The sequence below is a fragment of the Phycodurus eques genome, chromosome 1, assembly GCF_024500275.1.
Source record: "Phycodurus eques isolate BA_2022a chromosome 1, UOR_Pequ_1.1, whole genome shotgun sequence".
NCBI classification, from domain to species: domain Eukaryota; kingdom Metazoa; phylum Chordata; class Actinopteri; order Syngnathiformes; family Syngnathidae; genus Phycodurus; species Phycodurus eques.
Window position 1 is genome coordinate 24,099,406 of NC_084525.1, and position 27,730 is coordinate 24,127,135.

The following is a 27,730-nucleotide window of genomic DNA, read 5'->3' on the forward strand; positions in this document are numbered from 1 at the left end:
TTCTCTGATTGGCTGACAAGTTTCAGTTCAAAACAGCCACCAATAAGCTTATACGGGTGGAAGTTGTGAGGGGTTATCTAAGTCGATGTGTCAAAATGACTGACGTTTCAAGCAACGTCTCTTGCCCTAAACACCGCTTAACTCTGATTAGAATCAGGTTCGATGCCCAAACCTATATATATGGAACATATAAAAATATTCCATAAAAAGACCTCCATTGGAATAAAACGCCTCGGTTTCACAGGGGTGGAATATTCCTTTCCCCAAACCGAGCCAAAGTCATTTTTGGTAAACGTAAACGTTCAATTGGAATGTGGTCAGCTTCGTTGTGTGTGCACATGTTGACGTAAATGCACAGTGACATCCTCGTTTACGCACTTGAAAATATGGTGGCTTCCAACAGAGTCACCGAAAATGTTGTTTTTTGGGAGGCTGGAGCAGATTAATGTCATTTCCATTCAGTTCAATGGGAAAGATGATTTCAGTGTTCTGAGTTACGAGCGTGGTCACAGAACGAATTCAACTTTTGGCTCAAGGCACCACTTATGTAATCGTATTAAACAGTGTTGAATTAGGAGAAATACAGTCCAAATATAGCATTCATACATTAACTTTTTTTCACACAGCTTTTGCGAAATGCAGTGAATAATTGCTTCTTGGAAGAATTCTGACCTTGCAAGTCCTCAGTGTGGGCGTGGGGCTTTTCTGCAGGAATGAAGAGCGCCCCCTGTTGGGGCTTCTGCGAAGTGTAGTGAACGGACCAGCGCTCGCCGTCTTTTGCTGCAGACAGGATGAAATCAGGACGCTGCGTTTACTGAGGCGGTTGCTATTGGTAACCGGCATGTCATGCACCTGAAGCCTTTACAAAAGTGCTCACGCTATGGGTACACACACACACGCATAGATCCAAGCATGCAAAGATGAAAATAAACTCACCTGTGTTCTTTTTGAGATACTTGAAGACACATTTAATGGCTGCGCCGATCACAACCATTCCAACCGCCAACAAACACACACGTGCACACACACGCACACACTAGGAATGCAGTTGAGCACCACTGCAGCGCATCGCAGTAATCCTCACACTCCTCTTCATCTCCCTCCCTCTCTCTTTATCATATCTCACATATCTCTTCTCTCTCTCTCTCTCTCTCTCTCTGTCTCTCTCTCTCTTTCAATCCTACACTTCTCTATCATCTTTATCCTCTGCCTCTCTTTCTTCTCTCCCTCAATCCCATCTCTCTTTGTCTTCCAGTGGCACACAAAGGTGTGTTGATGCCCTGGGCCAACCTCGCTGGTGATGCCACGCTGGAGGGTGGGGGGGATGACAATTATTAAAACACTAAATCCCATTCTCTGAGCCAAATCCTCAGTGGCCTATAAACTCATTTTCAAGTCAAAAACTCTTTTTGGCCAACCCTTACAGAAAAATATCCTCCGATCTCGATTATTATCAACATTTTTTATGATTAAAAACATTTTTAATCGGTTTTAAAGCAGCTGTGCTGAAAACTAAAGCAGCTAGAGAGTACTGTAGCTCAACATTTTATTAACACCTTTTGTTAACAGCACTCCTCATAGTCAATATTTAAAACCGTAACCCCAACAAGATATTCGCATACGAAGCAAATAAGGCAAATAAAAAAAATATATAAATATAAGCATTTTCACTCAACAGTGCAATGAATGTGTAAACTATAACAACTGTGCACTACTATTTATTATATTGAGTATTTTTGAAGGTACAAGATGCAAAATGAACAAACTGCCCCCTCTGGGATTATGAAGACACCTTGGATTGTAAACATAATCATTCTCCAGTTATGACCTTGCATACCGTGTTAACATAATTGCTACTTTCAAAGTGAATCATCTTTAATAACGATACAGATTAACTACTTTCTCCAATTTACAAACTACCTGAATATTGATGACACGATTGATTGATTGATTGATTGATTGATTGGTTGCTTTGGTCTGGCTGCCTCACCGCTAGCAGTGGCTACTTGCTAATGCTACCGTATTTTCACGACCATAAGGCGCAATTAAAAGTCTTCAATTTTCTCCAAAATGGACGGCGCGCCTTATGTGTGCACCGAGTTCCAAAATCTGTCAATGTTATTGTGTGACTTTAATGAGCGCTCTGCTTGACTGACTGGGAGCGTTTCCTGCCGACAGGCTGCTTATATAGAGGAAGGCGGACGTGACTGAGGACAGCATGCGGACGTTAAAGGGTGGAAGGGTGCGCGTGACATAGGACGCTAAAGGCACGCCCCCACATCGGTTTGGCTAAGAAGCCCCGAAAACGGCACCTACAAAGGGATACGCTTACAAAGCACAGTTTAAACTGCAAGCTATCAGTTACGTGGACGAACATGGGAATCGAGCAGCCGCGAGAGAATTCAAGATCAACGAATCCATGGTTCGCAAGTGGAGGAAGCAGGAAAACGCCGGCATCATTGCTGAACAGCCCCCCGGCAATGACGAGAGGGAACCTGCCATGTTTGATGGAGAACTTGCCCAGCTGTTCATTTCAGATACAGAACATGAGGACTTTGATGGATTTGTGGATGAGGGTTGATCAAGAAATACCCATGCATAGCATGCATGCTAGCGTATGTTTTAGCGTGCATGTATGCTACCGTATGTTTTGAGCTAGCGTATGTTTTACCATGTCTGCGCCCAATAATACGGCGCGCCTTATGTATGTGTGAATACAGAAATAGCCCCCGTAACTGAGACTCCGCCTTGTGGTCGTGAAAATATGGTGCTTGTGCTGGCAGCAGCGAGTGACAGGATGTACTGCCTGCGCTCGCATTTTCATGCTTTCCACAATCACTTGGGTGGTGATACTTCTTCAAATGAATAAACACAGTGTTGCCCGTTTTTTTGAGGGCGCCGACATGCTTTTCACATCAGCTCGTTAATAGCATTGTTCCATGTCGCTTTGGAGACACTGCCACACAACCTGCGTTGGAAACTCGCAGAGCGGCTGGCCGCCTTCATCGCCAGGGCGCCGACGACGCTGCGTGTGCACCTTGTGACGACAGTTGAGTTGGACCGGGAGTTTCAATTTCTCTACGGTGCGGGTGAGCCCAGGAGGCGCAGTTTTGTTTACTCCCACAACTTGCAAATGGAAGTGGAACAGGAAAAGGATGATTCTGATTGGCTGTTGTCACGCACATTCTCGCCATGTTAGGTGGCGTAAATACGCACACAGCTGATCACTGAGATCGACAGAAAATGTATCACGATCTGCGATCGCGATCATATACTCGCCGAGCCGTACCTTAAACGCACTGTTCAGGTACTTGGCCTAAAAGTTGCAAAACTCATCTGTTCTTTTTTTGCAAAATCTTAAACACATTCACAGTCACTAAACACATTTCACATTGTGTTGTAAAAAAACATTGGCAGGAAATTATGAGCACAACTTCAACACAACAATTCAGAATTGAACGCACAGGTTTCCAATGATGTGATTAGAGCAAATGGGCAGGATAAAATGTTATAATGTAGTTTTACTCTGCTGTCTGCATTCAGCTCGGCATTGCAAATGACATTCTGTTCTCAATTACCTTACCTGGATAAATAAAGGTTCAAATGAATAAATTGAATCCAGTTCACAGTGTACAGTTGGCAAATGTGCTTCCCTCCACAATGGACATACAGAGAGGCATAGAAGTTGATATGAAAGGTGGCGGACAAGGACGAAGGCGACCAGGAAGAGGCTGAGGAAGGCCAAGAATAATCATAACCGATGACATTTGGGTAACTATTGTACACCGTGTCCTTGATCATGGGATGACAATGACAGAAGTAGGACAAAGAGTCCAGCCCAATTCGAGCAGATTCTCTGTGGGTTAGCATCATCAGGACATTCAGAGAAATGTTGTACAACATTTAACATACAAAATACGACACTGTAAGTACTGTAATGCTCATTGCAATACTATTTTTACTGGCTGTGTTTTTGTAAGTGTATTTTCCTCTTTGCAGAATTGAAAGATGACCAAATGAGAGTGGGAGGACTGTTTTTTTGTCCTCACAACAACAACAAACACTCAATATTGACGACGAGTGCTTCAAAATAATGCTAGCCGACACCGTGAGATCCAGCAGAAAGTGACTAAAATATTGCCTGTCACAGGGTGCTGCAGCTTTCTTTGGGCAAAACACCAAAGTCACCAAAGTCAGGTGAATGTACCACTACACAATCAGTGACTACACTAGTCAGTTCCAAACTTTATGGCGCCTAGGCACATATTTTACAATTGAAAAATCTCACAAAAAGTGGATACACAGGAATTACTGCATGTACTTCCTGCCATCTAATAGAAGTTCATTTTGTTGCTCTGTCTGTCACTATGCCTCACAGGCAATAAAGAGAGGAACAAAGATACATTATTTCTTGTAAATAGATCTTTTTTTTTTTGAGCAATTAGGTAAAATTCTATAATTTCCCACCGCACACCTGAAGAGCGCTCACGGCAACACTAATGTGCACACTGGTGGAGAATCACTGGACTACATGCACACATAAAGCAAAGCAAATGTATGTATATAGGCTATTTATTACACAAGGTAATTCAATATGCTTTACATGATCAAAAGCATTTTAAAACTAAAGATAAAACTAAAAAGCAGCGTAAAATCACTTGGAAACAAAGAGAGAGAAAACATCTAAAAACAATGTACAGTGCAGGAAAGATCATATAAAAGTGGAAATGTTCTAAAAAGCATAAGAGAAAAGAAGAGTTTTTAACCAGGATTTAAGATGTCAATTCTGTTGGCAATTTATTCCATTTGCAAGCAGCATAACAGCTTAAATGCTTCACCGTGTTTGCTTTGAACTCTGCGTTTCGTTATCTGATCTGGATCGGCAGATCTCAAGAGTCCTGCTGGGCTTATATATATTCCATTAGCATGTCTTTAAAGTATTCAGGCCCTAAACCATTTAGTGATTTATAGACCAGTAGCAGGACTTTAAAGTCCATTATAAAGCTGACTGGTAGCCAATGTAGAGATTTTCGATTTGGAGAAATAAGTTCTGATCTCTTTGTTCTGGTCAGAACCTGAGCTGCAGCATTCTGAATGAGCTGCAGCTGTTTAATGCTCTCTACATACACACATTGGCAGTCAGCCAACCCACACAGGTGCGCCCTTCATGTGGGTCACCGTGGGATAATGGTTACCAAGTAGATATGCTATTTTAAACACACACACAGACACACACGCAGCTCTGAAGGCATAGTTCACAGTGGGATTTTGTGTGTGACTTATTTTAAAAATTTGTGGGAAAACAGTGGGAAGCAGATAGTTTAGTATACTAAACAAGTATTGTCGAATTTATGTTAAGAAGGGATTAAGTGAAAAGAAATGCTTGTAAAACCGTTTAAAATGAAGGACACGTGGCTATTTTGCTATTGGCGTTCTGCCAAAATGAAAATAGCAAATCTATTCCGCAAGAAACATGAAGCAGAGACACTGGATTTGGTTTAGTGGGCCATATAAAATGATGCGGCAGGCCGGATCTGGGCCCCAAACCTTGAGTTTGATACGGCGTGTAAGTCACAAACTGAGATGGTTCCGCTCAGGAAGTGTGCCAACTATTGAGGCCAGTGGAGCAAGTCATTAGTTGTCTTGATGCCTGACAGCTTGTCTTTCTTCTCTGCGTCTTTAATGAGTTGGATTCATTATACAGTAAGTAGGTCGCCTTGTTGTAACAGGAAAGCGGCGTACATTCAATTCTATTTGTTTGTCATAGATTTGCAGTGTCCAAAATTCGGCCTGGCGCCCATTTGCACCTTTTCTTATTGAACCGCCAGATATTCTAATGATAGAATTAAACCCGAACAGCATCAAAAGGTTAGGAGAAAAATTTTACATTTTGAAAGATAGCACACCACTTTTCTAAATTAAAAATAAAACTGTAATAGAAGTTGAATGTTACAAAAATCAAACTTTTTATTTAATGTTTTGAATATGCATCTATCCATCCATCCAGCCATTTCTTCTTCTGTGAGGTCAATTGGAAGTTGGCAAACCAGTTTAATTGTGCAGTAGCGCCACCAATTGGTAATGTCCTTACACTGCAAGAAAAACAATTATATGTATCGCTAGATTAGACACGCCCCTTTTGAGCTCCATGTTGACGACGACGCTCAGCTCGGGAGGTCAAAGTCCTAAGCGCATTCCATGTTTGTGGAAGGCAAGAAAACTGAAAGAATAAGGTTGCCGGCACACTGTGCTGCATGCGGTCGCGTACCACACTAAAAAATTACATCAAGGGACACGAGTAAGCTTTCACATGTACAAATATTTTTGGGGTCTTTTTCCTAAATGTTGTGTATTGATAGCATACGCTTTGGCGTTCACAAAAGAAGTAGACTTTATGAAAATCGGTTACGAAATGACCAAGTTAGGACTTAATTACAACGTCCATGCATTTCCCTCGATAGGAACGTCGACCTCCCCAACATGGCCGACATGGAGGCACGTCAATTAGCCGGGCTGCTACGAAGTGTTGGTGTATGTAGTCTTCTTAACTCATCTATGAATGTGACTTGATGGTGGCTGGAAGATGTGACGTTTCTGGCGCCGTGTAGCGGTGGGGGTCTGAAGTGCACTTGTATGTCAAGACAAAAAAATTCAATAAATAAACGGCCAAGCGATAACTCAAATCTAAAAAAAATCGTAAGTCAAGGCATCACTGCATGTTTTAACTGCTCTTCCTTCCGTTTTCCTGTGTGTGCCCCCCGGTGGAAAACGCTTGGAAACCCCTGTCCACCGATATGGCCGTAAAAATACAGGAAGAGGTGAAGTCCTAGATTCAGGGGTGGTTTTGCTGAGTCCGAAGGCACGTGATTCGCACAGGTGACACAGCCAAGTAGCAGCTGTTCAACGGGGACGCCATCTGTCTTCCAAATGAGCTGTTAGCCTGCCGCATGCGGCTGCAACTAATCCTTTGCAAACAGAAGCTCAAAGAAAGCAGGGCTAATCAAAGGACAACTGTGGTGTCCAGTTTAGTTGTATTTCACTTTTAATCATCTGTAACTGCTAGTAAACATTTTATTCAACATTTATTTACAATAATACAATAGTCGCATTCACGCCCCGTTTGTATCTCGCACGGAACTTCCATATCTCTCGCACACGCGATTCACTAAGTCTGCGCTTGAGATACGAAAGTTACTAAGTCAGTCGCGCCCGAGAGACAGGTAAGTTGCGTGTGAAGTGCGACAGGTGTGAGTGCAACTTAGTAAATTGCAGAAGAAAGATACATAAGGTGCGGTATACATTTGTCGAACACCGAGTGACTCGGCCGAAACCAACTGAAGTGTGAGCTGAACTACTTTTCCTGAGTGATCAACCGTCAGCCACTGGGTTTGTTGCAATTCAAAATTTGAATCACCGCTGAGTGGCATCGCAACGTTGCAGATGTAATCAAAAATGCACGAGCTTTCACAACAACAAAAATTGAAAAAAAAAATATATATATATATATATATATATATATATATTATATTATATAAATATTATGTTATAAACCCAGCCGGCCAACAGCTGCTGTGGCACCGCCAAGATGTACTGATACAATTTATCAATGCATCGATTTTCCTTTCCGCTTATCCTCACTACGGTGCGGGCCTGCTGGAGCCTATCCCAGCTATCTTCGGGTGAAAGGTGGGGTACACCCTGAACTGTTTGCCAGCCAATCGCAGGGCACATATAGGCAATCAATCATTCACACCTACGGGCAATTTAGAGTCTTCAGTTAACCTACCATGCATGTTTTTGGGATGTGGGAGGAAACCGGAGTACCCGGAGAAAACCCGCGCAGGCACGGGGAGAACATGCAAACTCCACACAGGCGAGGCCGGATTTGAACCCAGGTCCTCATAACTGTGAGGCAGATGTGCTAACCAGTCCTCCAGCGTGCCACCTGATACAATTTACAGTATATATATATATATATATATATATAGTGGTTTACAATATATTGACTATATTTATAATTTCATATTTATTTGTGTCAAGAAACCAAAGGATGCAGTCTCTGTCGCCAAAGTGCATGGGTGCGGCCAGTGAATGGGACAAACAATCATTGCGAACAACCTGTCAAAATCGCCAGACTCTCTATTGTCGTCCATTTCCTCTTCGTTCCGCAATCCGCTTCTTCCTTGACAATCGCACCATGTTTTTGTGGTTCAATAAAAAAATGCTACGATACAGTATAGCTCGATGTGGAGCCTCAAAACGTAATACAGGGTAGCAGTTTTTCTGTTGGAGCACAGTGGTAGATGTACAGTGGTCAATCGCTTGATGTGTGGCGAAGAGTTGCCAATTGTAATTTTTTCGCGATGGACCACCTCAGTCACGTTTGCGGCGAGCCTTAGTGAGTTGCACCTGCGCCTCTGTATCTTGCACGCAACTTACTAAGTCTCACCTGCACCTTTTGAATCTCGTAAAGAAAACGCATTCATGTCATCGCCCAGGTTCCATATAAAACAACCTAATACAATACTCCACAATTTCTGTGTACAATACCTTTGTGCAAAAGGGGTGTAGCCTCCTTCCGTTGTTGCTTTTTGAAGCGGAAGAATTTGCTCTTACATCTCCTGCTGGGCTGGTAGTTGTACTGCAATGGCACCTCTAACTCCCTGAAAGGAAGCGCGACTCTCAGAGGCGAGGGGTCCGGAGGGGTGTAGCCAGGGCGAGGCTCCGGGGTGGGAGGGCAAGTGCTGGTACGTCGCCACTGGATGAGGGCCGGCCGGGGAATGTGATGGGACTGCACGGGTTGCTTCCTGGGATCTTCGGCCTTAAATGACGGTTTGCTGTGAGCCTCTGAGGGGATGCTGGTATAGGTTCGGCCTTGTGGCGAGCAGCGCTGGCTGTACAAGAGGCTGGGATATTGTAGCTGAGATGGGAGGGGCTTTTTGTCACCATAGGATGGCCAGCCAGCCATCCCTGCATTTTTCTCCCAAATGGCTTCATGGTGCTGGTGGATTTTAGCCGTCAGCAGGCGTCGCCGAAGGCTGCCCTCAGTCTTGGGCTGAAGTGGGGCGATCTTGCGAGGAAGAAGTTGGTCTTGCTCCTCATCCGGTCCCGGATTCCAACAGTGGGACGCTACACCGTTCGCCGCCCCGTCTCCACCCAAACACTCAACGTAAGAAATCATTCTCCCATGAATACCAATTGGCTGTTTAAAGAATGGCTCCACCGGCTCACTGACAGTGTGGAATACTTCTTTCTTCACAACAAAAATCTAGTTTGCGTTTTGCATTTTTCAGTTAGCTGCAACTAAAACCTCCAGTTGAAAAAAAAAATATTTCCATGTTGGAAGCGACTCGTCCGACCTTACAGCAGTTCAGAAGCACCAGAACACAAATGGGGTCTTCCTCTAAGTGTCGCCTGTGTGTTGCTAATCTACTAAGGAGGATTATCCAGGTCTGCAGATGGTCGCTGACCTTAACACATGTTGCGCCATCTTCAATTCCAGAGTCACCCTGGGTCCTTCCTTCTTTGGATCTCTGACCCTAATGTGACCGCTCACCCTGACACTGTGCATCACATCAGATTGAGGAGTTTAGAACGAGTCATTGGCACCCAAATCAATCGCATCTTATCTCAAGTAAAGTCAAAGAGTCCAGCAGAGGTGGCAAAAGTACTCTTACTAAAGGTGGAGACACACCAAGCCTCCGTCGGTCTGAAAAGTGAGACCTGACGCCCACCTGGTGTCTTGAGATTAATTTGTTCTGTGAGGACACTCGTAACTCTAAACTCTCGTATCTCAAGTCATCTTTCCCAATTGAAATGAATGGAGATGCCATTAATCCATTTCAGCCTCCGCTCAAATACCAACTAATATCTTTGTAATGTTTTTTAATAAGAAAAATATCACTTTATAATCTGTAATAATCTGTATCTAAAAAACATACAGCAATGAAATAATGAAATGAAATGTAAAGAAATTTTAAAATGTTGGCTTTAATTCGATGGACATTGTGCTTCTCCTTCTGGTGGCCAACGGGGTGGGGGCAATTAAAAAAAACTACGATTTTCGCAGCCAGCGCAGCTCTTCAGTAAGGCCAATAGTATCAGTGGTTCTTTGTAGAGGATAAAGAATATATGCCTGGCAGTGAGTATCATTGTATTAGCATCCTACATGTATTGCTCGACCATTTTTGTTCAAATATCTGTATCTTAAAGGGTTATAACACTACGACACCAATGATATTCGTTAGCCAGTCTATCGCATTTTCCATTATGTGTTAGCATTAAGCTACCAGAGTTTATGGCAAAGTTATGTTTGTTTTTTAAAAATACACATTTAATTCTATGCTTTCTGTTTAGTTTTCAATCAAACTTTAACAGCGAGTGCCATTAAACAGCTTGAAGTCTCTTTTTCGAAGAACTGTTCACCAACTGCAGGTTGTTGTGAAGCTAGTTGAGTTCCCCGCCACCAAAAAGGACTTGTATCTGAAATTTTAACTCACTAGTCAAATTTTTAAAAAATCAGTCTAACAACAGCTATCTCAAGGCACCACCTTCTTGTTTGTTGTTGGCTTTCTCCTTCTGTGAAGCACTTACTAATGTAATAGTTTTAATAAAATGCTTCATGAATGGTAAGAAAAAAATTTTTGTTACTATTTACTATCTTCTGAAATATGATATGTGGTGGACCAAAACTGTTGATTTATATTTACAGGGGAAATCTTCAGGAGCTTTTCTTAGCAGTTCAAGTGGGAGTATTGTTGATACGACAGTTCACGTTGTTGTGTTTTTTACTAAAGGCTAGCTTGCTTTGCCTTGTGAACTGACTAACACAAATAGCCAATTTAGCAATTGATAACAGCTAAAAAAAAAAAAAAAATCTAACTTTCTTGGAACTGTCAATTCTATTCATTGCTTGCATTACTATTTATCTCTTTTTGTAAATATGTTAGATATTTTTTTATTTTATTTTTTTAGACTTTACATACATGTCGGCAAGGAGCTACTTTCAATCTCATTGACAATAAGAGGCATTTTTCTTCCTATCTGTTTTGCTTTTTGTTTGGGGGGCGGTGGGGGTGGGTGTTTGCTCTCATTTCTGATGAGATGTGCATTGACAGACAACTGAGGGATGGGGTGCGGTGGGTGCATGTCAATGAAACAGGTCAGAATAGCATAAAAACAATTGTAACATGTAGCATGTTTTTTTCTACGTCTCAGTACAAGCACCATGTAAGTAAAAAAAAAAAAAAAGAAAAAAGGGAAAAAAAATTGTGTGCAGTTCCCCCCCCCCACCCCCACCCCTTTGTGCCAAGTTATAAAAACGAGTATTGTATTGGCCAACTGTAAAATCAACAGTAAATATTTTCACTCTTGTATATTAAGTACTTTTCCAAATGTGCATTTTTTTTTTACTTTTACATTAGTACAAGAGTTGAATCAGTACGTCTACTTTTTTAAACACAAGTATCTGTACTTCTACTGTAGTTCAGTGTAGATACGTACTTTTACACCAATGTATATAATATATAACAATAAAAAAATCATTTTACTTTTGCACTCAATTAGAGTTCAGTGTCTGTACTTTTTAACTTAATTATAGGATTTGAACAAATACTTCTACCTTTACCAGTATTTTTTAAATATATATTTTACAAAGGTTCCTGTACTTCTACTTAAAAGTCATTTTTGCTTGTACAGCAGTTGAATCAATACACAGGGAGGCAATCAGTAATTTATTTATATTTTTAAATATATAGTAGTCGAATGCGCCAGATCCCGCGATAACTGTCATTAGAACGAGAGAGAGTTGTGATTGGCCAGTCTCATAGCGCGAAATCAAAGAGACCCTGCGATTGGACTGGTTCAAGGAGCGAGAGAACAAGAAACCCACATTGTAATTGGTCACTTCGAGGCAAGTTGAGCCGTCACAGCAACGCGTTGCTAAAGCGGTGAGTACACGTTCAGGATGTTTTGTCGGAAAATAGAATAATGCGTTTTTTTGTTTTTTTTTTGCACTGGCATTCTAATTTTAAGTTGAACTGGACAAGCAGGTGGACGCCATGAACGGCAACCGGCACGGGCGTGTCAGTCCGAGTGAGCCCGAAAAACAAGGTACACAATACATATTGTATATTAACCCGTTCGCCGTTGGCTACAACATTGTTTTTGGAAGAATGGAAGGGACACCAAATAAATAACTTAAATGTTGCTTTTTTTCATTAAGTCAGTTATTACAGTGATGTTAATCGTAATAAGCATTTCCAACAAGTACGCACATGTGCTATTAGGAATGCGATCAGTAATAGTGTAGTCAATACATTATTGTTAATATTTGAGGCTCTTCTTTCCCTGTCCCGCTCTGTTCAATATACTGAAATAATGTATACTGTTTAAATTAGACCAAGATCAATCATTTCTAAACAATATTGTGACGTGTAACTTGTCCAACTCAATTGAAAAAAAAACAACAACACATCTTGGACGGCTGGTTAGCACATGTGCCTCACAATTCTGGGGACTGGGGTTCAAATCCCGGCCCCGCCTGTGTGGAGTTTGCATGCTCTCCCCGTGCCTGGGTGGGTTTCCTCCCACATCCCAAAAACATGCGTGGTAGGTTGATTGGAGACTCTAAATTGCCCATTGGTGTGATTGTGAGTGCGAATGGGATGGTTGTTTTGTTTGTATGTGCCCTGCGATTGGCTGGCGCCCGGTTCAGGGTGTACCTTGCCTCCTGCCCAAAGATAGCTGGGATAGGCTCCAGCACGCCCGCGATCCTAGTGAGGAGAAGCGTCTCAGAAAATGGATGGACAGCAAATCTTTTAGATAGCAAACATAAAAACGTGGTTGCATAAGTGTGCACACTCTCCTAAGTGCCTCTGATTAACCGTAAATCAGTTCAGATCCAGAAGTGCATTTATTTCCATAATTCCATTTAAAAAAGTTGAACTTTCAGAGATTATAGATTCAGGGCCCAAAATGTAAACAATTTCAAGAATTTATTAAACAAAGAAAAACTGACAGCAAGCATCAAGGAAATCTGTGCTTCCATAACTCCCAGGCAATGCCACAGGCCGATTGCCTCTATGCCATGGCGCATTAGAATCATCTTTATTTGCCAAGTATGTCCAAAAAACACACAAGGAATTTGTCTCCAGTAATTGGAGCCGCTCTAGTACGACAACAGTCAGTCAATTGACAGAGAACACTTTTGAGACATAAAGACATTGAGAAAAACAGTCACTGAGCAATAAAGGGTTGCTAGTTATCTGGTAATGCCGGTACACATTATTTGTTTTGACAATTGTGCAAAAAGATGCAGAGTCCTCTAGCACTTAGAGCAGTTCGAATGACTAATATAGCAATAGTCCGGTGCAATGACCATTGTGCAAAGGGCGCCGGGACTTCAAGCGAGCAGTGCGATAACCTGGGACAATGTTGATTGTGCAAATGTTGCAGATACTCCTCAATCAGTGAGCAAATGGAGCAGATGCTACTCTGGCATGAGTGGCCAGTATTGGTCATCAACAGATATGCAAATAGTGCAGCGTGGCGAGACTACTACAGTGAGTGCACGAGTAGTATATAATTGGCCTGACAGAAATGTGACAACAAACTCAAGACAAAAAAAATTGGCAGCATGTTGCAATGGAATTGTAGGTTACTGTTTAAGGCATCAAGGTAGTGGTGAAAGCAAAGGGATTCCCAACCAACTATTGAAGATGAACATATCATTTTGAAAGTACCATATTTTGATTGATTTAATGTGACCCTAATTTCTTTTCTTTTTTTTCTACAAAAACTGAGAAGTAAATGGTGATTTCGTTTTAATTCCTTATTTCGTGGGCTTTATGAGCTGGAAGCCCAAATTATGTAAAAATAAACAAATAAGTACTTGAAATTGTTGAAATCGAGGGCCCTGACTCTGCAGTATAATCTATAAAAGTTAAACTTTTTGAATGGAATTATGGAAATAAACTTTTCCATGATATTGACATTTTTTGGAAAGGGTCTGTATATAAAGAAATTACATTATCCGTTTTGACCATATGGTTAAATGATGCATGTCTTCCTTGTATGGCAAAAAGTTTCAGCATTTAATCAATGTCCTACTAGTGCTCTGAATTTCCATGTACTAGTATGCTCTCTGTTCTCACTAGTAAGACAATTCAGTGCACTAGTAGAACAACTATCTTACTAGTGACGTTCTTTCCACTACCTCATGACATGTCTGCGAACATGTAGGATGACTAGGAGGCACCAGTAGAACTGCATGTTACTAGTGATACAAAGCTGTGCACTAGTTGACAACTACATGCTACTAGTATTGCTTGTGATATAAAATTCTAGTAGTTTATGTCTCGCATTTCACTACTACTAGTAGTAGTAGTGTGCAGATGTCAGCTAGTGGAGTTTTGCCTCACTAGTAACATGTAGTTCTATTAATCCACCCTAGTTGTTCTACTAGTGTGGTGACTGATCTTACTTGCGATGACAAAGAGCACACTGGTACATGGACAATTCAGTGCACTAGTAGAACAATTATTTGTTACCAATGACCTTTCCATTACTGCCTTGCACTACTTTGACATTTCTGTGCACTCGTCGAATGACTAGGTACGAGTAGAACTATGTTACTAGGGAGGCAAAATTGCACTAGTTGACAACAGTGTGCTATTCGTACTACTAGTGACATTATCAAATTCTGCTAGTGGACATCTAGCAACTAGTACACAGTTCTGTCTCACTACTGAAAAGATGCAGTCATTTTATTAGTGTGAAGAAATGTCGTACCGTCGTGTGTAAAAAATCAAATCACTATTTTGACTATTATACTGAATTGTCTTAGCATTAACGACAAAGTGCGTAATAGTACACGGACAAGTCGGTGCACTAGTAAGCTATGGACTAAATTTCCCTGTTGTGTCCCACCTGGCAGTCATGTCGCTCGGCAAGCAGACTGGAGGGGAAGCAGGCGCTGGCGTGGCCGCCCACCTCCAGTGTCCCCTCTGTGGCAATTTCGCCAAATGTCACGCCCACCAGCTGTCCCACGTTGCCGTCGCCCATCCCACCTATTTGGACAGCGTGGCGATGGGTCGCCTCGGCAACATCATCATGTACCAGAGCGGCGCCAGGCTGTTCCACTGCGCCGACTGCTTCTTTACCAGCCGCGACTTCACCAAACTGTACCAGCACATCATCTCTAAACACTGCATGGACGAGACGGCAACGGTGGGGGGACGAGCTGACGTGGAGAACGACGACGGGAGCGAAAAGGGGGACAAGGAAGCAGACGAGGAAGGGATGGAAGCAGATGAGGAAGGGAAAGAAGCGGACGATGAAGGGAATGAACTAGAGGAGGAAGGGAAGGAAGTAAAGGAGGAAGAGGAGGAAGTAGATGAGGAAGTGAAGGAAGTGGAGGAAGAAGTGAAGGAAGCGGACGAGGAAGTGAAGGAAGTAGACGAGGATCTGAAAGAAGGCAATGATGCGGATGAAACAACTCCACAGAGCCACAACAGCGGTGAGGATGTGAAGGATGAGGACGCCGTCTCCGAGAGGATGATAAGCGACGCGGACGAAAGCGTGTTGCTCTTCGACGGCGACTGGTACCGCTGCCTGATCTGCAACTGGTGGAAAAACAAGCTGAAAGTCGTGGCCATCAACCATGCCGTGCGAAAACACAGTATCCCCAGGGAGTTTGTCGTCCAGAGGATCAGACAAGACGATACCGCTTCATGCTTCAAACGTCATCCGAGCGCCGGCGCGGACGAAGACGACGAGGACGGTCTGAGCGGAGACCATCTGAAAGAGGAATTGGAGGCGACGGCCAAAGTGGTCGGCTTCTTCTCCAGCCGCTACGTCTGCCTCATCTGCGGCTGGAAGACTAAAAGGAAAGGTGAGTCCTCAGAATGGTCACGTCACTTGTTCTTTCTACTTTCAATTGGAAATTGAAAATCCAAAAATGAAAAAGTGACTCTCTTATTTATTTTTTATTTTTTTAACTCATTCGCTGCCGTGGACATTTCTTATTGTCAAGTGGCATCCTACCGTTTACTGCCTGCCATGGACAAATATATTTGTCAGTTACATTTTTCAACAGGTCAGCTCAGCTGCTTGTCTGTGGAATTCAGGTTTGTAAACTACTAACAGATGCAAGTAGATGGCGATCACTTTGGATCTGAGATTAGCACAGTTTTACAGTTGAAACTAGGCATGTCCTGATCCGATCACGTGATTTTCAGCTGATCAAGATCGGGTGGAAAAATATGGGTTTTATTCATTTTCAGACCCTTTAAATATCACAAAGTGTCAAAATAATCCAAAGATCTTGCCAAATGGAACAGAAATAGCTTCATTTTATATGACACAATGTAACTTTACCGGGAGGGTTATTCGTATGCGTATGAGCGGTTGTGAAAGAGACACTCTGTACGTGTGTGTGTGTGTGTGTGTGCAGACACAGTCTGCCTCAATTCTTTTGGCCCGTTGCACCATGTTTGTTAAGAATATGGAGACACCACACCACCCCACTCTCAGCGCAAGCTGAAAGACAAAAGAACCCCGCCTCGCTGAACATTGTCGTCAACGAGTCCAGAGAACGTCTTGACAGGTTAGCAATTGTGACACATACAAACGACTTAACTTCAAATAGAAGTTTAACAAATACGAATTATTTTGTGATCAACAAGCTTGTGGTCATAAATCAATAGTGTCGTCTGTAGATGAGCGAAGTCACACACGTGACGTATACCACCAACTTCCTAGCTGCATGGATGGTCATAATAGCCTGAAGACACGCTAAACTAATAAATAATGATGTAAATGTATGTTTATGGTCCTCGCTTCACTGGATTTTAATTTGTATTCTACTATTTTATCTGAGCTATTTTTAATGTTATCAGATGTATCAATATGACGTCATAATTCTTCGAATCGCCCCGATAATTATCTGTCCGATAATTTGTCGTGCATCCCTAGTTTTCATACACAACACGGTATACTGCTATTTTACTTATTTATAAACCAAATGTTGGTGTTTTGGGGGGCTGGAACAGATTAATGGCATTTGCATTCATTTCAGTGGAGAAATTGTATTTGAGATACGAGTGATTTGAGTTACGGGTCGTGGTCACGGAACGAATTACACCTTTAAGGTACCACTGTATAAAAAATTAAGTCCCATGGCCTGTTTTTCCATTTCGTATTTTTGATCTGAGCCTAAAATTGAAATATGATAACTGGACTTTCCCCCCCCCCATTTTTGTTTGTGTGTTTGATTAGAAAACACAAAAGTAACAGTCACTTTCGTTTTTGGAGTGATAATTGAAAGCGAAATTTCCATATTCCTGGGTACTAACGTACATTAAAAGGTGGCGACTGGAACTTGAACTCACTCTCTTGTTTATGTGCAGGTTTTGTCATCAATCACGTGGTGCGCAGCCACAACGTGGAACGTCCGTACAGATGCAAAGACTGCAAGCGCTCCTTCTTCCTGCCCAGCCGACTCCTGCAGCACGTCCGAGCGGCTCACCGCCCGGGACGCTTCGCCTGCCCCTTCTGTTGCTTCAGGTCCCACTTCCTGGTCGGCTTCCGGAGGCACTGCAGCCGATGCGCTGCCCGCGAGGAAGGCCACGGCGGGGGACTGGGATTGGTGACGGGCGAGGAAGGCAGAGGGGGGCTGCTGGTGGTCAAGGAGGAGACCAAGGAGACAAGAGCTGGGAGGAAAAGAGCACGGAGGCTGATTGAAGAGGCTGAGGAGGAAGACGAGCTCATGTTGTTCTAACACTGGACCGGACATTCGGCCCACTCTGTCATTCAGTTCTGTCATAGTTCTTGCATTATTTAGCAGATTTTTTTTTTTTTAAGACACATTGGCTTTTAAAATGTACCGTACTTTCTCATGTATAATACGCACCCCCAAAGTTGACCTCGAAATTCTGGAAAATTCATCTCTCTATGTATAACGCATTTTACAATGCATGATTTTGCTTTTACCCATATAATCAAAACAAAGTATTATCTGTATTTTGTTAGTTTTTTCAAAGAATTATTCTGAAGTTAAGCATTTCATTTGAACACAATACTATATTTTTATTTACTTGCTCTTCACAGCCCTACTTTTATTTAGTCAACAAGAAAACACAGTTGTGCTCACATGTTTGATTACCTGGGGAGAATTTGTAAGATGGGTACAATTCTTTAAAGAAAACATGAAGGGCCAGGCAAAACACATTTAGTTGTATTTTAATGGAATTCAAATTAAACTCTCAAGCATTTCATAAAAGCATTATCATTAAACAAAGCATAACCATAAAGAAATTTATGATGGTTGTTCAGTCATCAGTCATGTTTCACAAATTATGCCAGGGTATGTAAACTTATGAGCACAACTGTACATATTATGCAGTCGTACGTACGTACCCCTGTCATATTGGAATTAAAGTGTCCACCTTTCTCATAACCTCTAGGTGGCGGTGGCATATTGAAATGAACGTGTACTGCTTTTTCATAACCTCCAGATGGCGGGATACATTTATAAAATGGGATATTCCCCCCATTTTTCGCCTTTTGGCGAAATTCGCCGTTTTTAAGTCAAAATAGCCCATTTACGTGAATCATACAGAATGGATGAGTTTTTCCTTGGAGAGGGGGCGTTGCCGTCGCTGTCATCATAAGCTGTTTCGTACTCCTTGAACGCTAGCAGCTAGAGCCGTTCCGCACATCCACCATCACCACACAGATGTAAATGTGAATATTACTCCGCGGCGGACGAATATGTGAACACAATGGCCTGAGGTCCGCCTGTGTGCTCGCGATCTGCTTTGGACAAGTCACAGGAGTTGACGAGACCAGAAAAAACACTTCAGCCGCTTCTGCTGTTAAGAAGTAATGGTACTTTTACTCTGTTACAATGATCTAAATGTCGCTCGCTACTTTTATTGATCAATTATTGCTTATTTATCAACTATTTCGTGTGCGAGACTATGACTTCCGCATTGGGTGCTGTTTGCGCCAATCCAATTTAAGCGATAGGGACATTTAAGTCTAGCTCACCAATCAAACGACACAAGAAAGTCACATGACCTCACCCAACGTCTTCTCTTGGGTTTCCCGGGCATAGGTATTAACACATGATAAGCCAGCCCCACTGATCGTTGTGCCTGCGTGGCCCCTCAACTTTACGCCAATGTGATCTGTGTTATCGGTATCGTACGATAATTAGCATTTTATGCTGATCGTCTTTCATGTCATAAATCGCCGATCCAATCAAAGACGTCATCGATCGGCACCGCCGTCGCGTCTGAATCCTAAAGCTAGTTTATTTTTAGCCTTGTCACGTGTCTTGTTGCGCAGTACTGTAACTATCTGACGGCCAATAAAGGTTTTTCAATCTTGTCAGTGAAAAAACACGTCGTCGGTGTGGGACTATTTTGCGGTGTCACAGACAAACAACACGTAAGTTATTTGCAGTCTGTGCACAACTGAAGTACGTCGTGGGGAACGTCATCTAAATGCTTCAACACAACAAATTTGATCCAGCACCTGGAGAATGTACACGAGGAGCATGCCTCGTTCAAGCAACGCAGCGTGGGGGACAAATGTATGAAACGAACTCAAACTCTGTGGTCAACACCCGTCCATATAGCTGGGACAGTGAAAAAAATAGAGTAAGCATGTCATTAACAGTATTTATTAAAGTAATTTAATTGCAATAAAGTAATTTAATGACAGTAAGTTAGCACCCATTATTTCTGTCATGCTGTAATGTCGATCTGACCTAAACCTATGTCAGTGGCCAATCCTTGAATGCCCCCTAGAGGTCATTTGTGTTTTAACTTTTGTCTAAAATGCTAGAGAATAATTTGAGCTGGGACGGCACCAGCACGCCCACAACAGCTCCAGCACGTCCACAACAAGGGTTGTGGGTTCAAATCCGGCCTCGCCTGTGTGGAGTTTGCATGTTTTCCCCCGTGCCGACGTGGGTTTTCTCCGAGTACTCCGGTTTCTCCAAAACATGCGTGGTAGGTTAATTGAAGACTCTAAATTGCCCGGAGGTGTGAATATGAGTGCAAAATGTTGTTTGTTTATATGTGCCCTGCGATTGACTGGAGACCAGTTCAGGGTGGACCCCGCCTCTCGCCCACAGTTAGCTGGGATTGGTTCCAGCATGCCCGCCACCCTAGTGAGGAAAGCGGTCCAGAAAATGGATGGCTGGATGAGGAATACAATTCAAAATGAGAATGTTATTATTAAATATGTTAATTTCCAATTCAATAAGTTAATTTATTGTTATTACAATGACTTAATTTCACTATTTCCTACAATTGGGTAACTAATTAAAATGTATTTCTTAAATAATGCATTACTTAATTCATTAAATATTTGTTGATTTCTTGTAAATAAGATTACAAAAATAAACATTTTTAATTAAATGATAGTTTTACCAATTATAATTATAAAATAAAATTTGAAATGAGCATAAATTATTATCAAACTATTTTACAGAATCATTTCTCAAAAAATTGCTAATGAGTACCACTAGTAGTATGCCAAAGAATCATTGAATTAAATGTTCAAACTGCATAATGTTCAAGTGGCTTGAACTTTATTATTATTTTTTAATCCAGTACAGTACATTTTTTAGTACAATTCAGTTGTAATTAACCTAATTCAAGTCATATTAATTTTTTTTTTTTTAAATGTTCCTATATTTTAGCACAGGGTTAATGTTTAAACTGTGCATAATGTTAATGTTACTGGGGCTTACAATCATATAAACTATGTTTTGGGAGGGGCTAAAACCTCTGACTCGTTCGAAGAAGACTTACGCTTACAATGCTACTGCATTTTAATGATGATCATGAGGTGGTACTTGTATTTATTTATTTATATACAAGTATTTTTTTGTGGTGGTACTTGGTGAAAAAAGTTTATCCACTGGCTTACTTGATTTATTTGGATAAAATGAAATAGTAAAAGAAACAATTTTTAATTTTTTAGTTATAATTAAATCAATCACAAATAAAACTAAATAAACTAGGGCTGAACAATTAATTGAATTTAAATTGACATTGCAATGTAGTAGAATGCAATTTTTAAATCGTAAAGGCCACAATTTGGAAAAAGAAAACCGCTTCATTTCGGTCGGTAGGAAGGCTCCATTTTGTGAGTGTATGTATGTGTTTGTGTGTTTGTGTGTGTGTGTGTGTGTGTGTGTGTGTGTGTGTGTATATATATATATATATATATATATATATATACACACACACACACACATACATACACGTCATTGTTTCATGAAACATGAAAAGTTGAAGTGATAAGACTTCAGATTTGTTTGCATAATTGTTGTAATCTGACTTATGTTTACGCCACACTTGTTTGGTAGAATTTTGTGAAGTTGACATAGTGAACGCTTAAAAGACTGGAAGTCAAAGTGTTTAGTAAGTTAACAACTATAATTGAAGTACCAGTAGATGAATAAATGGTCTTTAATATTAATTCATCGTTTATTTGCCTTTATTTTAGCATAACCCTAACCTATAAAACCAAAAATTATTATTATTATTGTAATACAGATTAATTTATTGCTTGTTTGTTAAAAATACATAGGAAGAGGACCTTGAAAAAAAAATTGCATATTACATCACACAAAAAAAATTGCAATTAACATTTTTTCCCCAAAATCAGCCAGCCGTAGTATAAACTATTAAAATAAACTATTTTAACATATTCATTTCGAGCAGGCATGGAAAATGGATGGATGGATAGACATTAATTTGTCATGAAATAATTTGTAAAATAAAACATTTAAATTAATTGGTTAATTATACAGTAATTAAATCATTCACACATAAAATTTGAAATGTGCATCCATTATTTAAAAAAAAATATATTTTACAGATACATTTTAACTTCCCCCTTCTACATACGACCTGATCCATCCGTTCATCCATCCAATTTCTGTCACATTTCTGATTCAGGTCTCGGATGAGCTGCACAGAGACTATCCCATCTGACTTGAGGTGAGAGGTGGGCTACACATATGGATAGGTCACCAGCCAACTGCAGGGCATATATAGATAACCATTTGTACCTATGGCCAATTTCGAGTCTTCAATGCAGCGAAAGTGTATATATTTCATTCCAGTACCCGGAGAAAATCTGTTCACGCGTGAACCCTACACAGGAAGGCTGGATTCAAACCCTGAACCTCAGAACTGTGACGCGGTTGGGCTAACCAGTCGACAGCTGTGCAGCCCTTGCCCATCTGTACATTTTCAAAATCTAATGTGGCCCTTAAGCACATAAGTTTAAACACCCATTCAAACATGTTTGAGGGTGTTTTCATTCACAAACGTTTGCTCGCCCTTCCTTTTGTCAGATGTATGGAAATGAACGCGTCAAGTGTGTCAAATATGCCGTGGTTGGTGTCGTCAATGAGGGCTATCAATGCTGACGTGAAGCAGTGATGAACATTTATTGAGTCATCACAAAGAAACAAATACCAAAGCCACCAATCACATCAAAGTAATGCATCACTTTACCACAGAAACAAAGAAAATCTACAATGACGTCACCGAGCTTCTCGTTAAGAAAAGTGGCTAAAGGCGGAGAGATGATCTTTTTTAGCCACCGCAGGAAGTGATCGAGTGCAACATTTGTTGTGCGACTTTAAACTAAAACCACTGTTTACTCCAATCTGCAATAAAAGACTGTCAAACTAAAGCATTGATGGATACCCCCCCCCCCAAAAAAAAGACTGGCATATACCGGCATAGAAGGATTCTGTTATGGCTGCTGGAAGCCAAAGAGTTCCAAAGGGACAAAATAAAAGTGATGAATTTCCTCTTGGCCGAGCGTGAAGCTTCATAATTGCCTTCTCTTGAAAATATCTTTCAAAAGCTATCCAAGCGCCCTTGAAGTTGTGCAGACAAGATAAGCTGCAAGGCAACAGCGCCCCTATGGCTTTCCCGAGAATCCACCACCAGCGAAAACTGAATAAACCACGACAACGTATGAGGGGCCGTTAGGGACATTATTCAGGATTAGCTGTCACACTTACTATTCAAATGCTTTCACACACACACGCGCACACACAGAAACTACTGAAAGGCTCTCATAAACACAACTCAAACACTCATGCACACGAGTCTTGCGCTCATAAAGACTACTCAAACACTCCTCAAATGCGTTCACGTCAATCACATTCTTGCACGTCACTGGCATTCACGGGTTCACGTGAATAGTGTAAATCTTTTATTAGGTAGTTCAATTCAAAAAGTGAACTGATAGAGATGCACTGCACACTGCACACACTCAGAGTGAAGTATTTCATATTTAAAATATTTATAATTCTTTTGATGATAGCACATAGCAATAAAAATTCCCCATATTGAGAAACTAAAATATAACGTCAAACGAAATAGTGAATTAATTCAAGAAATAAAGTGATTTTTAATATAGAAATTAGGCTGGAATTTGCCCTCTGAAAAGTCACTCTATGAGTACTTTTCAACTGTCCAACTATATTCTAATTTATTGAGATGTACCTATATTTAAAAAAGTCATGAAATATTTGACTGAGTGTGTGTAGTCTGTAGTGCATATCTATGACACGACAATTAAATTCCTTAATTCCCTTTGGCCACCTCATTAGGTACACCGGCGCAGGGGAGCTTAAATGCGACTACCCGGCCATCCCGTATACATTTAAGATTATAACGCAGCGGTGTTGAAACTATGTATTTAGTCCAGGAGTAAACACGTTCACTTGCGCTTTAGCCCAAAAGGCACATTTATTCAGCAGCATCCGCGTCCGGTTAATGGCGTGTCACTCATGATAGACGAGCCAGCCTAGCCCTACGTCATACACGACACGGCTTCTGATTGGCCGACCATTATGTCATATCCTACAGGACTTACACATTAAAAGCACGCATTTTAAATCAATGAGGAAAAGCATTATTGTAACACAATAATCAACAAAAAATTTTTTTATGGCTGTTGGCCAATGCCATATTTTATTTTGAAACCACTTTTTAACTCATATAAATACACGCTCACATAAACATGTCAAATGTCTGCACACATACAGGTCAAATAAGCTCGCATAAACGTAAAATCTATTCACATATCCATAGATAGATGATCGCATAGATGATTGTGAAAAAAATAAAATCCTATTTTAAGATAGATAGAGCGATAGATTTTGGCAAACAGTCCGAGACTTATATCGATAAATACAGACAACAAAGAGATAGATAGATCGATCGATAGATTTTGACAAACAGATCTAGATTAATAAATATTAACACATATAGATGGATTTAGACAAATACAGATCGGTATCTTTCCATCTATCTGTGTAAATCTATTTTAATCTCTAAATCTATTTTCACAAGCATGTGAGCATTTGAGATGGATACGGGAAAGGATTTGAGTGTATTTTATGAATGGATTTGAGGATGGTATGTGAATAGATATGACGTTTGTGTGATCTTATTTGACCTGTATGTGTGCAGACATTTGACATGTTGATGTGAGCGTCAATAAATTACATCTCAATAAATTAGAATATAGTTGAACAATTTAAGTTTTTCTTCAGTACTCAGAGTGATTAAACACTGAAGTACTTTTCAGAGGGCAAATTCTAGCCTAATTTCTACATTAAAAATCACTTTATTTCTTGAATTAATTCAGTATTTCGTTTGAGGTTATATTTTAGTTTCTCGATATGGGGAATGTTTTATTTGCTATGTGCTATAATCATCAAAATTATCCATATTTTAAATATGAAATACTTCACTCTGAGTGTGTGCAGTGTATCACTATAATTTCACTTTTTGAATTGAAGTACCTAATAAAAGATTTACACTCTTCACGTGAGCATAATCGTGTGCGTGACCATGATTGACATGAACCCATGAATGTCAGTGACGTGTGCGAGAATGTGATTGACGTGATCGCGTGAATGCATTTTAGGAGTTTATGAGTGTGTTTGAGTAGTCTTTATGAGAGCAAGACCCATGTGTATTAGTGTTTGAATAGTCTTTACGAGATCAAGACACGTGCATATGAGAGTGTTTGAGTAGTGTTTGAGTAATCTTATGAGAGCAAGATTCGTGCGTATGAGTGTTTGAGCAGTGTTTATGAGAGTGTTTGAGTAGTCTTCATGAGACCAAGACTCGTGCGTATGAGAGGGTTTCAGTTGTGTTTATGAGAGCCTTTCAGTAGTTTGTGTGTGTGTGAAAGCATTTGAATAGTAAGTGTGAGAGCTAATCCTCAATAATGTCCCTAACGGCCCCACATAACAACGCCAACATCAGATGTGTCGCGGGCACCACGCTCCTTCCAGGGCGGCCATGTTGATTCCCCGCAGACCGTTGAAGTCATCTTCATCTCCGTTGCCGCAGTCGCTCCCGTCAAAGTTCGACGTGTAATCGCTCGACTCCTGACAGAGGAAGGGGACCGCTTTAAAGAATGATTATGCCATTTTGCATCTCAGGATCACGTCCTGTCTATGAGGGGCTGTTAGGGACATTATTCAGGATTCGATTCTCACACTTACTACTCAAATGCTTACACGCGCGCGCACACACACACACACACACACAGACACACACACACACACACACAGACACACAAACTACTGAAAAGCTCTCATAAACACTACTCACACACTCTCATAAACACTCCTCAAACCATCTCATAAACGCTAGTCAAATCTTATACGCACGAGTGAAAGTCTTGCTCTCATAAATACTACTCAAACATCTCAAATACCACTCAAACACTCTCATAACTCAAATGCGTACACACAAGCATGTCAATCACATTCACGCGCACGTCACTGGCATTCACTAGTTCATGTCAATCATGCTCACACATCGCTTATGCTCACACGTGAATAATGTAAATCTTTAATTAGGTAGTTCAGTTCAAAAAGTGAAATTATAGAGATGCACTGCACACTGCACACACTCAAGAGTGAAGTATTTCATATTTAAAATATGTATAATGTTGACGATTATAGCACAGGGCTAATAAAAAAAAAATCCCCATATTGAGAAACTCAAATGCAACGTCAAACAAAATAGTGAATTAATTCAAGAAATAGGGATTTTTAATGTAGAAATTAGGCTGGAATTTACCCTCTGAAAAGTATGTCAGTGTTTAATCACTCTGTGAGGACTGAAAAACTTTTCATCTGTTCAACTATATTCTAATTTATTGAGATGTACCCATATTTAAAAAAAGTCATGAAATATTTGACTCTGAGTGTGTGTAGTCTGTAGTGTATCTCTATGACATGAGTTTCACTATGACAATAATATTCTTTCATTCCCTTTGGCCACCGCATTAGGTACACCGGTGCAGGGGAGCTTATATGAGACTATCCGGCCATCCCGCCCGCAACGAACCGTATACATTTCAGATTGTAACGCAGCAGTGTTGAAACTCTTGTCTTGAGTCAAGGAATAAACACACGTCCACTTGCGCTTTAGACCGAAAGGCACATTTATTCGGGAGCATCCGCGTCCGGTTAATGGCGTGCCGCTCTTCATAGACGAGACAGGCTTGCCCTTCGTCATACACGACACGGCTTCTGATTGGCCGACCGTTACGTCATATCCTACAGCACTTACACATTAAAAGCACGCATTTTAAATCAATGAGGAAAAGTGTTATTGTAACACAATAATAAACAAGTAGGCGGCACGGTGACCGACTGGTTAGCACATCTGCCTCACAGTTCTGAGGACCGGGGTTCAAATCCCGGCCCTGCCTGTGTGGAGTTTGCATGTTCTCCCTGTGGCTGCGTTGTTTTTCTCCAGGCACTCCGGTTTCCTCCCACATCCCAAAAACATGCAGGGTAGGTTAATTGAAGACTCTAAATTGCCCGTAGGTGTGACTGTGCGTGCGAATGGTTGTTTGTTTATATGTGCCCTGCGATCGACTGGCGACCAGTTCAGAGTGTACCCCGCCTCTCGCCTGGAGATAGCTGGGATAGGCGCCAGCACGCCAGCGACCCTAGCGAGGATAAGCGGAATGGAAGATGAATGAATAATAAACAAGTATATGACATATATACATAGATTTTGAAAATATAAATATATGTAGACTTATATAGATCCACACAAATAGAATATATTTAGAAAATACAGATCAAGACAGATACATTTTGACAAATAGTTCCAGACTTATATAGACAGACAGACAGATAGATAGAGATAAAGATTGATAGAGAGAGAGAGATAGATAGGTAGATAGATAGAGATAGAGATAGATAATGGGTTAAAGTACATTATGCTAAGAAGAGCATGAAGCAAACAATAAGATTTGTGAGAATTTATCTGTCCATCTATATTTACAACTATAGATTTGTATTTGTCTAAATCTATTTGTGTGCTTATCTATATTTATAAGTAGATCTATGTCTAAATCTATGTGTGTTTATATTTATAAGTCTAGAACATTTTGTCAAAATGTATCCATCTATATATCTAGATCTGTATTGTCTAAATCTATTTATTTGTGCGGATCTATATTTATAAGTCTACATGTATTTGTCAAAATCTATCGATCTATCTCAAAATAAATCTCCCAAGATGTTTTTGTTTTTTTCTCACAAGCATTTATGCGAGCATTTGAGATGGATATATGAAAGGATTTGAGTATATTTTATTAATGGTTTCGAGGATGGTATGTGAATAGATTTGACGTTTATGCG

The 27,730-nt window shown here is 40.8% G+C and overlaps 3 protein-coding genes across 9 annotated transcripts in view; 1 reads left to right on the forward strand and 2 right to left on the reverse strand.

Annotated features, from left to right (window-relative positions):
* Positions 1-9,352, reverse strand: part of nhsl1a (NHS-like 1a) — a 33,676-nt gene extending 24,324 nt beyond the window's left edge. For 6 of the 7 annotated variants that reach the window (XM_061684141.1, XM_061684125.1, XM_061684117.1 and 3 more), the window contains exons 1-2: positions 8,551-9,352; positions 673-780 (exon numbers count right to left, since the gene is read on the reverse strand). In XM_061684141.1, the coding sequence (XP_061540125.1) occupies positions 673-780; positions 8,551-9,181 (739 nt within the window). In that variant the 5' untranslated portion in view covers positions 9,182-9,352. Of the gene's footprint in view, positions 1-672; positions 781-936; positions 1,049-8,550 lie in introns of those variants that run through there. The other variant, XM_061684156.1, reaches the window with a different exon arrangement.
* Positions 9,353-11,910: 2,558 nt separating this feature from the next.
* On the forward strand, positions 11,911-19,325 carry LOC133406503 (zinc finger and BTB domain-containing protein 17-like). The gene is made up of 4 exons (XM_061684167.1): positions 11,911-11,948; positions 12,051-12,111; positions 14,936-15,892; positions 17,409-19,325. Exons 2-4 carry the CDS (start codon positions 12,060-12,062, stop codon positions 17,777-17,779), a joined length of 1,380 nt encoding a protein of 459 aa, XP_061540151.1. The 5' UTR covers positions 11,911-11,948; positions 12,051-12,059; the 3' UTR covers positions 17,780-19,325.
* A 3,128-nt stretch (positions 19,326-22,453) lies between these two features.
* fbxo3 (F-box protein 3) overlaps positions 22,454-27,730 on the reverse strand; it is a 25,337-nt gene continuing 20,060 nt past the window's right edge. Inside the window, exon 12 of the mRNA XM_061684178.1 lies at positions 22,454-25,450. Coding sequence (XP_061540162.1) covers positions 25,322-25,450 — 129 coding nt within the window. The 3' untranslated portion in view covers positions 22,454-25,321. The remainder of the gene's footprint in view (positions 25,451-27,730) is intronic.

What these genes read in the sequence shown, in the direction of transcription:
- LOC133406503 (XM_061684167.1), top strand. Translation starts at nt 12,060, where the DNA reads ATGAACGGCAACCGGCACGGGCGTGTCAGTCCGAGTGAGCCCGAAAAA. An exon ending in GAGTGAGCCCGAAAAACAAG is followed by an intron (nt 12,112 to 14,935) that starts GTACACAATACA and finishes CCCACCTGGCAG; the next exon opens with TCATGTCGCTCGGCAAGCAG. An exon ending in CTGGAAGACTAAAAGGAAAG is followed by an intron (nt 15,893 to 17,408) that starts GTGAGTCCTCAG and finishes GTTTATGTGCAG; the next exon opens with GTTTTGTCATCAATCACGTG.